The following is a 14,672-nucleotide window of genomic DNA, read 5'->3' as shown; positions in this document are numbered from 1 at the left end:
CAGGAACTGGGGACCAAATGTTCAAATGTGTGAGACTAGGATGAGCATTTCTCATCCAAACCATTCTGGGTCTAAAAGGCCGTGTGAAGTTGGGGCTAAAGGGAGCTTGGCATCTGAGAATATTAGATATATTTTTTAAAAGTCAACTATTTTACACCATGACAATAGGAAAGTATCTCTGAGGGCTTTGCAGCAATTACAATTTCAGTGGTGTAAAATTATGAACTAATTTGAAAGATTTTTTTTTTACAAGAGAGTACTTGGGATCCTGTCCAGGTATTTATTGACTGGTGTAGCCATGGTGTGAGCAGTGTAGACTTTGGTGTTGTTTACAAGTTGCTAGTTTTGTAGGCATAATGTAGGTCACAAAGAATTCTACTTGTATTTCAAAAGAAAGCCTGTGGTGCCTGGCAATGTGTGTGACAGTGTCAGAATCCCGGCAAACAACCTCTGGTAGGACAATGTGCAAAGCTATGAAAGGGAAGCCAAAATTTAGTGGAGACTCCAAGATGTTAGATATACCAAGGATGTGGAATATCTGTCAAGGAAAGCCATGGGAAGTGAGAAGAGAAGTTCTCATAGAGATAGAAAATAGAACCTACCAGGGGCTCCTTGTTGAGAAAATAGAAAGGAGCATATTTCAGGCATACTAAAAAATAGAGATGAGAGGAACTGGTCAATCAAGTGTACCCCACAGTAGCCAAAATGTTCCTAGAGTAGAAATAGGAGAGAAATGTCAGTGCTAGGGAGTGGGAGCCTTTACACAGAGATGGCTTACCAATGAAAGTGCTTGCCATGAAGGCATGCGGTCTTGCAGTTGCATTCTGCCTTAGTCAACTGTTCTGTTGCTGTGAAGAGACACCATGACCAAGGCAACTCTTGGAAAGGAAGGTATTTCATTAGGGACTCACAGTTCAGAGGTTAGTCCATTAGCATCATGGTGGGTGAGGGTATGGTGACATGTAGGTAGGCGTGGTGCTCGAGAAAGAGTCTAGAGCTCTCCATGCAGATCCACAAAGGTGTTGGGGAGACAGATGGACTGGACCTTGCCAAAAGCAAAACACATACACACACACACACAAAACAAAATAACAAAACCCTCAGACCCCACCCCCACCCAGTAACATACCTCCTCCAACAAGGCCATACCTCCCAAAGCTTGTAATCCTTTGAAACAGTGCTACTCCCTGCTGACCAAGCATTCAAATATATGAGCCTATGGGGACTTATTTTTCAAACCACCACAGGTGGAATCTCAGTGCAAGGAGGCAGAAAGAGGCAGCTCCTGAGGGCCTTGCTGACCAGGCAGTCTAGGCATAGGTTAAGTTACAGGCTTTATAAGAGCCCCTGTCTCAAAAAAAAATAAAGTAGGACCCTGACATGGTGGCACACACCTTTAAGGCAGAGGGCAGATAGATCTCTGAGACAAGTCTGTTCTACATAGTGAGTTCCAGGGCAACACAGTGAGAACCTGTCTCCAAATAAGTAAGCAAATGAATTGGATGGAGAAGTCAAGTAATTGAGGAAGATACTCAACGTTAACCTCTGGCCTTCCTGTGTACCTATGTGAGTGAATCCTCATGCATACACACACACACACACACACACACACACACAGAGTAAATAATTTCTTACAAATATGCACTGAAGTGCTCTCATCATCCTAGTGAACTCTGCACCAGGAAAACTGACTGGCACCTGTACCGTGCATACTCCTAGCTTGAAATGGTTTGTTTTTCCCCTTATCTTCCACTGTGTTACCTGTATTGGTGCAACAAAATTACAAACAGTATTTTCAGCAGCTGTTAGGATTAAAAGCTGGATTTGGAAGATGTGGGTAAAGAGCTGGTAGAGCGTTCTCTAGAGTAAAAATATGTTTATAGACGAGGACAAAGTCTGTCACCACATAAAAGCAGCCTGGGGACCTTTCGGTGCAAAGAGTCATCCATCCATCTTCAAGTGACTAGAGCTGTGGAATTGGTTTTTGGTGGGTGAGTGAAAACCTGGGCTGGACTTATGGAAGTCATAATGTCAGTAAAGAGGGAGTAAGGTTGCCTGGGAGAATGGGCAGAATGTGATGACTAAATATGAGAATGTGGAGACCGCAATAGGCTGCTGTGTTGTCTTACAGTGGTACAAAGGGGAGGGACAGGGTTCAGGAGATGGTGAGCTAATTTGGGGATCCATTTAATGACAGGTGCTTTTAAGAGAGCCATGTGACAGCTGCACACTGGACTTGTCATGCAGCAGTAAGGCTAGCTTGCAGGCAGATTTCAGAACCAATCACTAGGCAATATGATAAGCTGCAGTGTTGCTTAAACTTTCCCCACCCCAGGGGGGGTGGTGAATGAGTGTTTGTGTGATTCACTAGTAGGGATCCAATTTGCGGTGCTAGAAGTGTAACCATTTAAGGACTGGAAAGGGAGCCCAAGGAGAGATTTTTGAGTTCTCACAGGATAACAAGACTGTACAGTAGGATTCTTGAAACTCAGATAGTAGTAAAAAGGAAGATGGATTGGCCAACCATGAAACATTCTCCAAATAGCCCAGTAAGATACAGGTACAAATATTCCACCTATTGGTACTGAGGGCCTTTGTGAAGACAGTTTTCTTGTGGGATGGAAGTTGTCAGTCAGTAGCTTGGAATGGAGGACGAGACAATAGGGCCTCATGTACCCATTTCTATCTCAAAAAGCTGGACTGCAGCCGAAAAGGGGATTAGGCTGGAGGTACTGAATCACAAGAGAGGTGAACTTACTTACATTTGGACATTTGAAGTTTAATTGGGAATTGACAGTATCTTACTTAGGGCTTCTGCTGTAGAGACAGCATAACCACAGCAACTCTTATAAGGAAAACATTTAATTGGGGTGGCTCCCTTACTGTTTGGGGGTTCAATCCATTATCATCCTGGCAGGGAGCATGGCAGCGTGCAGGCAGACATGGTTCTGGAGAAGTAGCTGAGAGTCCTACATCTTGAAAACAGCAAGAAGTCAAATGTAATACTGGGTGGTATCCTGAGCATTGACACACTTCCTCTAACAAGACCATACACACTCCAACAAAGCCACACCTCCCAGTAGTGCCACTCAGATTATGGGACTAGCCACATTCAGGCCACTACAGACAACTCGTTTCTTACTGGGAAAGGTCAGTAGCATAGTCAGAATTAGATGAAACACCGAATCTGTGAGTGTTAGCTTGAGGTGAGAAGGTCCTCAAAGAGTTGGGAAAGAAGTCATGGGATTTTGGGCAGAGTCCTGGGTAGAAGTAAAAAGAAGTCTGAGGGTAGCTATAAGTATAGATGATTGTCAGTAGGTTTGGAAAGGAAGCTTGGAGGAAATCTACTGCGGATTGCCTATTTTTCTTTCTTTTTTTTTCTAGAAAGGTCATGATCTGGCCAACAGCGCTCAGATCTTGAACAACAAAATGGCTAAGGCACCAGCTGACCATAAGGATTAGACAAAAAGATCTGTGCACAATTCCCCTAAGCATGATATTTCTGTGCTTTTCTGTTGCCAAATAATCAGAAGCAACACAGTAGTATTAAAATTTTACCATATTATAATTTGCATTGCCTGCTAGCATGTTAAACATATAACCACTATGTTAAATGCAACTTGTTTAACTGGTTCTTTTTTTGTTTTTTAGCTAGAAATCCTGTGCTCAGTCAACATTCTTCAGTTTATATTCATTGCCTTAAGACTGGACAAGATCATCCATTGGCCCTGGCTTGTATGTAGCTTTTTAAATCCTTAAACAAACACGTTATTATAAAAGTAATTCATATTTATTGCAGGAGACGTGTAAAAAACAAGCAAGCATATGAGCAGCAGACTAATGATCACATATAACACCAATGCTGGGGGCTAACATAGAGGGTTTTATTACATTGTACATAAACTCTTGTACATAAACTCTGTATGTAAGATTTTGTATCCTGCTCTTTTGTTTTAATGTAGTATAAGCATTTACTCAGATCAAGAAATTGTCATTGTAAACATGACATTTAAGGCTTCATTGATTCATTAGTTGCATTTATAAAACATCTCGTTTCTAGATGTTTCAGTTGCTGCTAGTACTTGTGATTTCAAAATGTTCCCATATGTATATATATTCTTAAGTTTTCTGAATTTTTTTTCCCCCATGGTTTATTTTTTTTATATTTAAAAATTTCCATCTCCTTCCCTCCTCCTCCCCCCTCCCTCCCCTCCTCCTCCCCCTTCCCTCCCCTCCTTCTCCCCCTTCCCTCCCCTCCCCTCCACCCATACCTCCCCTCCCTCCCTCTCAAGGCCAAGGAGCCATCAGGGTTCCCCACTCTATGCAAAGACCAAGGTCCTCCCAAGTTTTCTGAATTTTTTAACTGACACCCTAGTTACATTTATGGGGAAGGGTCGGACCCTTTATTGTATATTTATAATATGTAATAATTAAATCAGTTTAATTACCATATCTATTACCTCAGACATCATTTATTTGTGCAAGGAGTGTTCAAAATGTTTTTCTTTTTTAGCTGTTTTGAACCATTTAATTATTATCAATCATAATTATCCTGCTATTCTATAAACATTACAAGAACTTTTATCTCAAATCTCTGGTGTATTTTTGGGTATAAAAATCCTTGTTTAATATTTTACTGTTTTCTTAGAAAGTATTCTAGGAAAGAATTACTGAGTTATAAGACAGAAATTTTAAGAAATTTTTAAAGATTTTTTTAAAGATTTTATTACTTTTAGGTGCATGAGTATTGTATGTATGTCAGTATACCATATACCTTTAGTGGCTGAGGAAGCCAGAAGAGAGGGCATATGATTCCCTGGGGTTGGAGCTACAGATGTTTGTGAGGCACCATGTGGGTACCATGTGGGCAAGACCAACAAGCACTCTAATCCACTGAACCATTTCTCCAGCCCCAAGATTGAAGCTTTTTAACAGATTCATTTCCTATTGATATGTTTAGATAGTGTATATAATAATGGGGTTAATTTTGACATTTTCATGTGTATATATTATTCATTGTTGTTTGCCTAAGTTTGCCCCCATTACCCTCTCTTATTCCCCCATCCTGCTGGCTCTTTCTCCTCTCCAAACTTACAACCTTTTACTTTCATGTCATATATACATGTTTAAATCTAAATTCCACATATAAGAGAAAACATATATTTGTCTTTCCTTTACCATGTTTTACTCTCTCTTGTCCCTACCTTTACACCCCTTCCTTCCCAACATATTCCCCATTTTTCTTTTACTTTCCTGCCATGTCATGTCATTCATTCATACACACACACACACACACACACAGAGAGAGAGAGAGAGAGAGAGAGAGAGAGAGAGAGAGAGAGAGAGAGAGAGAGAGAGAGAGAGAGAGAGAGAGAGAGACTTTTTAATAATATGGAGTTGGATTGATGGCTTGGAAATAGCTTCTATTCCAGAGGATCTGTTGCCTTCTGGCCTACATGGGCACTGCACAAGCATGGTGCACAGACATACATGCAGGTAAAACACCCCATACACATAAAAATAAAAGTAAATCTTTTTAAAAAGAAAAATGTAGGTTGGGTGGGAACCTTTTGAGATTATTCATATACATACATTTTATGCTCTTGAGCAGTGAAATTGTAAGTCATCCTTCTAAACCATGGCTTCAGTTAACACTTGGATAAAAGTGAGAGTGTGGGTGGAGAAGATAAGATACATTGATAAACATCAGAAGATATGCACTAGAGAATACAGTATTGTTTCAAGTAGTAATAATTTAGAAAAGAAGATTGGGCTGTGGTTGTAGCTGTTTGTAATGTTTGCCTAAGATGCACAAGGCCCTGGATTCAATTCTGATTACTGAATAAGCCAGGCCAGGTGGCACATGTTTGTAATACTAACACTTGTGAGGTATAGACAGGAGGATAAAAAATTAAAGGTTAGCCTTGGCTACATGCAAGTTCTGGGCCAGCCTATACTACATGAGACTGTATCTCAAGGTGTTATACCAGTGTTTTAAATTTTGAATGGATTGTGTTTTCTTTGGTGCTTAATATATATTTGGTGTGTGTGTGTGTGTGTGTGTGTGTGTGTGTGTGTGTGTGTGTGTGTCTGTGTATGTGTGTGTGTGGCCAGCCAGCTGGCCAGCCATCCACTTGTGTATGTTAAGAAAAAAAGAATCTTGAATGCTTTCCACAATTAGGTAACAGGAACCTAATTCTTAACCCTGTACCAATCAATCCAAATGAATGAAGCAGTCTTACTGCATGTATCTTATAACTGGTAAGAAAGCAAAAGAAGATATTAAAATCACTATCCTTCTATTCATGAAAAAAGTACCAATAAATTAACACCATCACAGATGTGTTTTAGAAGAGCTATTGGAAGCGATACATAGACAGACTTTGTAGCAAAACCTTTCATCAAGAACTCCAAGCTACTCAAGAGGCCTAAAAGTCATGAGACAACTCAAATCACAGGTCTAAGCTGAAATGTCAATTGTAGCACTGTTAGAAGAAAGGTGGGGAAATTTTTGAAGCCTGCAATTAAGTGAAGCATTCTTTATAAATGGCACCAATAATATGCTCTATAAGACAAAAGTATAAATTTAGACTTCTTAAAGGAAAAGATAGATCACTGGCTGAGGAAAAGGTTTTGCAAGTACATGTCAAAACTTTGACCTCTGGCTAATATATACAAAGGACTCAATTAAAAAATAAGGACTTACTCGTGTGTACATCCCATACACCCCCCACACCCATACACACTGGTGATTGAGGAAGTGAGTGGTTGTGAGAATAAAGTGAAGACATGAGTGAATGAAAATGAGAGTGAGTGTGAGAGTGGGGTGAGAAAGTGTGAGTAAAAGTTTGACAGAATGCAAATGTGTGAGAGTTAGCTGTCCTGGAACTTACCATGTAAACCACAGAGATCCGCCTGCCTCTGCCTCCCGAGTGCTGGGATTAAAGGCGTGCGCCACCACCCAGCTGAGGAAGAATTCTTTTTTTTTCTCTTTTTTATTATTTTTATTTTTTTTTAACTTTATATTTAAAAAGTTTCCATCTCCTCCCTTTCTCCTCCCCCTTCCCTCCCCTCCACCCATACTACCCCTCCCTCCCTGAGGAAGAATTCTTATGTTGAGTAGCTAGACAAAGGGAGAGACTGAATGAGCACGAGGGGTTATTTGAGTAAAAGACTATATGGATGAGCGATGGACAGAGGTGGGGATGTCAAAGAGGAAGTATGAAGAAGTGAGTGAGAGTGACTGAAAGCAAGGGAGTATGAATGAGTTTTGGAGGTAAAACCAAACGCTGGGTGCCAGATAATGTGCAGAAACAATCCCACACCAGTTAGTATTTAAAGGGGTATTTATTTTGTGGGGTAAAACTCATGAAACACCGTCAGGAAAGGAGCATAGTCGCTGGAGCAGGAGCCAGAACCAAGTGCCGGAACCAAGAGAGCAGGCCGAGGCTTGACGCTCTTTTTTAAAGATAAATAGACCATGCCCCAGTGGGCTGGTATTTTAGCAGCTATTGGCTGAAGGAGTGGAAGGCACTCCCGCAGCACAATGGGCTCATACTTCAGCAGCTATTGGCTGAAGAAGCGGAAGGTCCTCCCGCGGCAAATGAGTGTGTGAGAAGAAGTAGTGAGGAAGAGACAGAGTGGTTCTGATGCTGAGGGCAGAAACGATTCTAGTGGTATAGAATGGACATGAGTGACAGTGGAGGAGAGAATTGTATGAATAGCCAAGAATGAGAGAAAATGAGTGGACTGACAGAGGGTGTGTAGGGCCAGCAAGGAAATATGAGCGAGCATGGCAGAGTAAATGATTGCAGGCCTGAGGGAATGACTAGTGTGCATGATGGTTAAATATGGGATTGGGAGCATGTGTGTAATAGTGAGCATGTTAGTGATGAGTTAGAGAGCAAGAGACCGGGGATGTGGTAATAAGTGAGAGTAAGGAAGTGGAAGTGCCCGCAAGTGAAGGATTATGGGAGTGATTGAGAGAACAAGGGAGTGTGGGAATGACTGGGAGTGAGGAAGTATGGGAGTGAGTGAATGAGAAATGAGTGGCTTGAGAGGGAGGGAATGTGGTAAGAAAAACTTTAAAATATGCTGAGGTGGAGGTCCAACTGGAAGGTTGTTACCTGAAGGGAAGAGGGCCTAATGATAGCATTCCTGGACAGAAATCCCATGGCAAATGTGGTATTTCCCATACCATTTCCGTAGAAGTCCTAGGCAGGAGGACTGTCTGTAGTCATGCTTCCTCTTGACTACCTGAACAAACCCAGCCAAGTGATAATGGTAGCCACCAGAGGCTACAGAGGAGCTCTGAAGACACTGTGTTTCTACTCCTCTGCAGGTCGTGTGTGTCCCTCTGTGGATCCTCATGTCCTTCTTGTGCCTGGTGGTCCTCTATTACATCGTTTGGTCTGTGCTATTCCTGCGCTCTATGGATGTGATTGCAGAACAACGCAGGACACATATAACCATGGCATTGAGCTGGATGACCATTGTGGTGCCTCTTCTTACTTTTGAGGTAACCTTTCTACAAAAAACTTCTTGTGCTCTCACACCCCACTCTTATCTGGGGCCCATCTGCCCCATCTAGGTAGTTATACTGCGGTCTGTGTGGGAGACAGGAAGTTCAGAGTGAATTTAGGACAATGAGATGTACTTGCAGAACTCACAGAGAGCAGTACAACTCTAGATGTAAGACATCTGCCCATGTCCACCTTCTACTTTCTACAAGTGAGTGCTGTATATCCTGGATTTGTATTGAGTTTTGTGGGGAATTCTAGACTAGATACTATTGACTCCTTTGAATAAACCCTGGGAGGAGTTTATCATAATACTTCTGGCAGTAGGAATCTTTCAGCTGGGTGGACTTTGACCCTAGGAAAGGATGCAAAATAGCCCATGGTCTTTTTCCCTGGATAAATGTTTTTGTGCTATTGCCTATGGTGGCCTTCTTTCTTCCCAGACATGACATAGGTGACATGGGGAAGGATTATAATGGGAACAGCTGCAGACTTGGTTTATTTACTGGTGACACATCAATACCACTTTGACTTTGTCTTTCTGTAGATCCTGCTGGTTCACAAACTGGATGGCCACAATGCTTTCTCCTGTATTCCAATATTTGTTCCCCTGTGGCTGTCATTGATCACACTGATGGCAACAACATTTGGACAGAAAGGAGGAAATCACTGTATGTCCACAGACTAAGAAATTCTCTCTCTCTCTCTCTCTCTCTCTCTCTCTCCTCTCTCTCTCTCTCTCTCCTCTCTCTCTCTCTCTTTGTGTGTGTGTGTGTGTGTGTGTGTGCGCACGCATGTGCATGTGTGTGCATGTGTGTGTACATGGGTGTGTAGGTGTGTCTTTGGTCTGTGCATGCACTGTGCTTTGTGACATGATGAATCTCAGGACCCCAGTTTAGAAGTTGTTCTGGGTATTTTAAAGATGAGGAAGGGGAGTGGTGCCCCTCAGAAAGGACATACTATCACATTTGCTTTGGGATGCTAGTCTGTATTATACCTCATTTCCAGTGCACACTACAGGGACAAGTGGAGGTAGGACCAGGCATGGCAGGTGTCTCTTTGAGTTCCCATTTTATGCTCCTTAAAAATGGACTCTAGATTCTTTCTGGGTCAATGAAAAATCCACATCTTCCAGCAAAATGCTAAGAGTCATCCCAGGATGCTTTCTACCCATCTCTCCTCAATAGAATAGAATATTTTCTGTTTCATGGAGCCAGGCTACTCTGTCTTAACTAATATACTATGGCATGCACTTTAGAGGTGGTCTTTGGTTGGTGTACAAAAGAGTTCCACAATATTCCAGAATGGAGTATAAGAAAGGTTTACTTATTTGGGGTTAAACTCACAGAAAGGGTAGCAATTTACAGTCCTCTGCAAGTGCTGGGGACTAGAACCAAATCTAGTCAGGTAAAGCTGCACTATTTAGCCTACATCACCATTTTCAACTATGAGCTCTGATTGGAGGCTGGAAAATCACCTCCTAACAAGGACCTGGGGATGCTGCCACTACTGGCCTGGGGTCCCACTCTGAGAACTTTGGAGGTAGAGATCTAAATCCCTCTGCATACTGGGCAGTTAGATCCTGGCCAACCTTCACTTATGAGGAAACAGAATGCAGTGGTATATAGTGCCATTAAAACTCATTGTTCAGGAAAGAAATGTGACATGAAGCCCTAGTGTTTGAAAGAAAAAAATTCTATTTTTCAGGGTGGTTTGGTATTCGCAAAGATTTCTGCCAGTTTCTGCTTGAAATATTCCCATTTTTGAGAGAATACGGAAACATTTCATATGATCTCCACCATGAAGATAATGAGGAAACAGAAGAAACTCCCATTCCAGAACCTCCTAAAATCGCACCTATGTTTCGCAAGAAGGCCAGGGTGGTCATCACCCAGAGCCCTGGCAAATATGTCCTCCCTCCACCCAAATTAAATATCGAAATGCCAGACTAAAGCGCACCACCGGGGCTGGAGTGTGAGTGCACTGGAACGCACACTCCCACTTCCCTTGCCCCCGACCCAGGCCTAGAACTGCAGACCTCCATCTGAAGCCTTGTTTGCGTCCAGTGCCAACCAGCCACTCATAACAGAACATAGGTGGCAGGAACTAAGGGTGTCTACCAATACGGATGCCAGTGACACATCAGAAAAGAACCCACTTCTTTCTGTATGGGTACCTGAAGTGTGTTCTCATTCTTGTGGTACCCCCCCCCACCAAGGGATAACTACTGCCAAGACCTGCAGAAGCACATCTGTGGTCTTGGCAGATTTTCTAGTGCTAAATTCCTTTCAAAGTATTGGAAGATGTGGTTCTTATGGGACCACTTCCATTTGTGGCTCAACTGTGCTGCTATAGGTAGCCAGTGGGGGACTGTAACTAGGTCTGTGCACACCTGTTGTGTTCAGATACAGTCCAACCTTGCTTTCCCTGTCCCTGCTGTACAGAAATTTCGCTTTAGGCAGGATGACAGCAGGTTTGCAGGGCTTCATCAGTGAGCCCTTCCCAATGGCATGATTCCATGCCTGTATAGTATTTATATAGCTATTTTAGCATTGTAATATACAGTATCAAATCCTAGTTCTGTACAGCATATTCTCTGTTAAAGTATTTTTTTACAAGCTTGTGCTGGAGATGGATGGGTTAAGCCATGGTAGAAGCAGATGGCTCAAATGTTTTGACCCAGACAGATCCCCCACCTTCATTTATCATGACCACCAATACCCTGGAGTCCATCTTTTACATAATAGCTGCTCCTGCTAGCACAGTTTCTATAAGTGAGAAGGGGTCTGTGCTTTTCCAACATGGGGGTGGGAGAATCAGCTTAAAATCCCAAGAAGTGCTCACTTGAGACCAGGGCACTGGAGAAGGTTGCCAAGGTAGGGCAGAACAGCCAAGGACCTCTGTCCAAGTACAGAGAGGTCTGCCCACCTGCAAGAAAAATTCTACATGCTGGTACGTAGATGCCCATCACCTGTCAGCAGTTTCTCCAGGTTCTGCTGGTATAGTCAGCCCAAAACCCACCATTCAAGAATAACCTTTAGTCTAAATCAAATGATTCATTTCCCAATGGAAGTAAAGGGAGCATTGATCTTCCTGATCAGGAGGTGCAATGGATTTTGATGGTCACCTGATAAGTAGCTTCAGTCACACATAATTGAAATCTCCTATGACCCTGATCCTATCACTGGCACAGGCCTCTAGCAAGCCTGTTCTGTTTCAGGAGAAACAGGGAACAGAGAGTAGCATTTTTTGCTTGGTCTGATAAAAATGTGGCTAAATCCACTATTTTTGCTCCTGTAGTTATTCAATAAAGTGGTCCATTTTACACATGTACTGTGTGTGTATTTCACTTTGTAGAGAAACTGGGGTATTCTTGCCCTGTGCCGAGAACATCATCTGGCTGCCACTGACAAGTAAAGCAGGCAGGTAGGGTGAGCATCCTTCACTGGGTCTCTTCAAGAAGCAGTAGAGGGTATACAAAGGGAAAAACCACCTGCCATCCATTCATAGTGGCTTCATGATGACCTTCTGCCATTGTGAAAGCTTTGGAGGCCTTCTAGACTGTTCCTAGGGTTTTAGAACACACCAGCAATTGCAACGCACAGTTCTGTCTAGCTCTCTTAGCTGTCTCTGCAGTTCAAAATGAATTTTACTGGGTGGTCTTTCAGGTCATGGTTGACAGGAACTGACAGGAAAATCAAACAGTTGCTATTGGTGAGAAATACCATGCATGTAACCAGAGATCAGGCATGAATTCTTTCTTGAGCTCTGTGGATTTCAGAAAATACCTTGTTCAGTCAAAGCAGTAGCTGAGACTCATCTGCCAGGTGCTTTGCTCCTGTTTTATGAACCATCAGTTCTCTTCTCCCTGTGAGGAAATTAAGAGGTTTCTGCTCCTATTGCTTAAGCCTACTGCTCCCAAAGGCCTGGGACTCTGGTGTCACTATGTCAACATTGTGGAGATTTTGTTTATTCTTGGAAACGTCTGAAGAGAGGTAGTTCTATGTGGAAGGACAATGGGCTATCAAAGCTGCTTTGACTTGTCATCTCTGCTCACCTCTCTGCACCACACCCCAAATGAATAATCGATTGCATAGATCGAATGTGGGTACAAAACCCAACCCACATCTTTATTGATATGTTTCCTGGTCAAGGGAATTGAAGTTAGCTGTGAAGGCTAACTGCCAGGTTTCCCGTCCTTTGTATAACTGCAAAGACCCAGTAGTAGTTTATGTTTAGGAGGGGCACATATATAGGCTAAAGGGATTCAAGAAGCAGGCTACTATTTCCTTTTCTATGAACTGTAACACTAATAGATAGCTAATGCTCATGTCTACATAGCCATCTGTCCTTTCTCTCCTGGTCAATAGCACAATGAGCTTTGTCAGGAGGTGTAGTGATTAGCTGTGGGCCGGCTTCCCGCCGCCACCCGGCTCCCAGCCACCGGCTAGCTTTACCCAAAATAATTACACAGAAACTGTATTCTTTTAAACACTGCCTGGCTCATTATTTTCGGCCTCTTACTCACATCTTGATTAACCCATATCTAATAATCTGTGTAGCACCACGAATGGTGTCTTACCGGGAAAGATTCAGCACGTCTGACCTGGCTTCTAGCTTCATCGTGTCTGGTTGTAGAGGCAGGGCAATTGTCTGAGCCATCTACCTCACTTCCTTCTTCCTGTTCTGTCTACTCCACCCACCTATATTCTAACCTATTAGGCCAAGCAGTTTTCTTTATTAATTAACCAATGAAATCAACAGATTGATAGAAGACCCACCTCCATCAAGTAGGATCTTTAGATTTCATGCTACCCCCTATTTGTGTGATGATCAATAGAAACACATAACTGTAGCTGCATCATTGTTCACCATGCTTGAACTAATAATGTTTGACAAACATCATTGTGCAAAGAAGGACATGTGGTCTATGGGTTCTGACCAGGAGCCTTGTATTCCTTAACCATTACATTCCTATGATACTGCCAGACTTGAAGAGTGTTAAGACAAGGAGACATTCTATGTATTGTGCTTAAAGTTTGGTGTATCACATTAAACAGCAAAGGACACTGATGTTGTCTTTTTCATAACTGTGGAGCAAATGTTCACACGATAACACATCTCTTATCTAGCCAGGACATTTATGAAGTGACTGACTGGATATGTTTTGATGCCCCACTCTCAGGAAACCTGCAGTCACTTTATGATGCCTTTGGCACTATCCACATTGCACTCTCTTGTCTACCTTACCCAAAGGCAGGCCATCACTAAGTATGGCTAGACATGAGGAAGATGATCTAAGAAGCTGGGGAGTAGTTTCAGGTTTGGAAAGGTACTTTTTCCTCCATATACAAGGGATCCCAGGATAAACATAAAAATACTGCTCCAGAGGAGAAAGGCCTCTTCAGCTAGGCCTTCACTCAAGATATTACCATTTCCACTCACTGAGCCAGACTCCAATAGCTCTGCAGATTCCAAGAGAAGGCTTAATATAGGAGTCCTTTGGAGTGGAAGTATGTAGTGATGAGGCAAGCAGGCCTGCTTTTTGTCCCCCCCCACCGTCTCCCACCTGGCTAGCTCAGTCGGTAGAGCATAAGACTCTTAATCTCAGGGGCGTGGGGTCAAGCCCCATATTGGATGCCACTTTGTTGTAATATGAGCGGCGGGCCGCATCCCGCCACCCAGCTCCCGGCTAGCTTTACCCAAAATAATTACACAGAAACTATATTCATTTAAACACTGCCTGGCTCATTATATTTAGCCTCTTCTTGGCTAATGCTCACATCTTAATTAACCCATTTCTAATAATCTGTATATTACCATGTGACTGTGGCTTACTGGGATGAGTCTAACCTACATCTGTCTTGGAGAGGAGAGCCATGGCATCTGCCACACTGCCCTCTACCCAGCATCTTGTTCTGTCTACTCCGCCTACCTAATTTTCTGCCCTATCAAAAAGTCAAGGCAGTTTCTTTATTTAAGCAAAGAAATCAACACAAAACAGAAGACCCTCCTACATCAGAAGTAAGTAGAATAATGCCTTCCTACAAGGCATTTTGGTGGGTTGCATTATTGGGGGTACCTCTTTCTGGGCTAGGGCTTTAACCTATCCTTTATTCATCATCATGTTTCCCCACAGATTCAGTTCTCTCT

At 42.7% G+C, this 14,672-nt stretch overlaps 1 protein-coding gene across 1 annotated transcript in view; it reads left to right on the top strand.

Moving 5' to 3' along the window:
• Positions 1-11,848, top strand: part of Tmem185a (transmembrane protein 185A) — a 34,462-nt gene extending 22,614 nt beyond the window's left edge. The window contains exons 4-7 of the mRNA XM_038317436.1: positions 3,652-3,735; positions 8,342-8,518; positions 9,067-9,190; positions 10,227-11,848. Coding sequence (XP_038173364.1) covers positions 3,652-3,735; positions 8,342-8,518; positions 9,067-9,190; positions 10,227-10,471 — 630 coding nt within the window. The 3' untranslated portion in view covers positions 10,472-11,848. The remainder of the gene's footprint in view (positions 1-3,651; positions 3,736-8,341; positions 8,519-9,066; positions 9,191-10,226) is intronic.
• Positions 11,849-14,672: the final 2,824 nt, after the last annotated feature.

Source organism: Arvicola amphibius, chromosome X, assembly GCF_903992535.2.
Source record: "Arvicola amphibius chromosome X, mArvAmp1.2, whole genome shotgun sequence".
Classification (NCBI taxonomy): domain Eukaryota; kingdom Metazoa; phylum Chordata; class Mammalia; order Rodentia; family Cricetidae; genus Arvicola; species Arvicola amphibius.
This window is presented reverse-complemented; position numbering and strand designations above follow the sequence as displayed.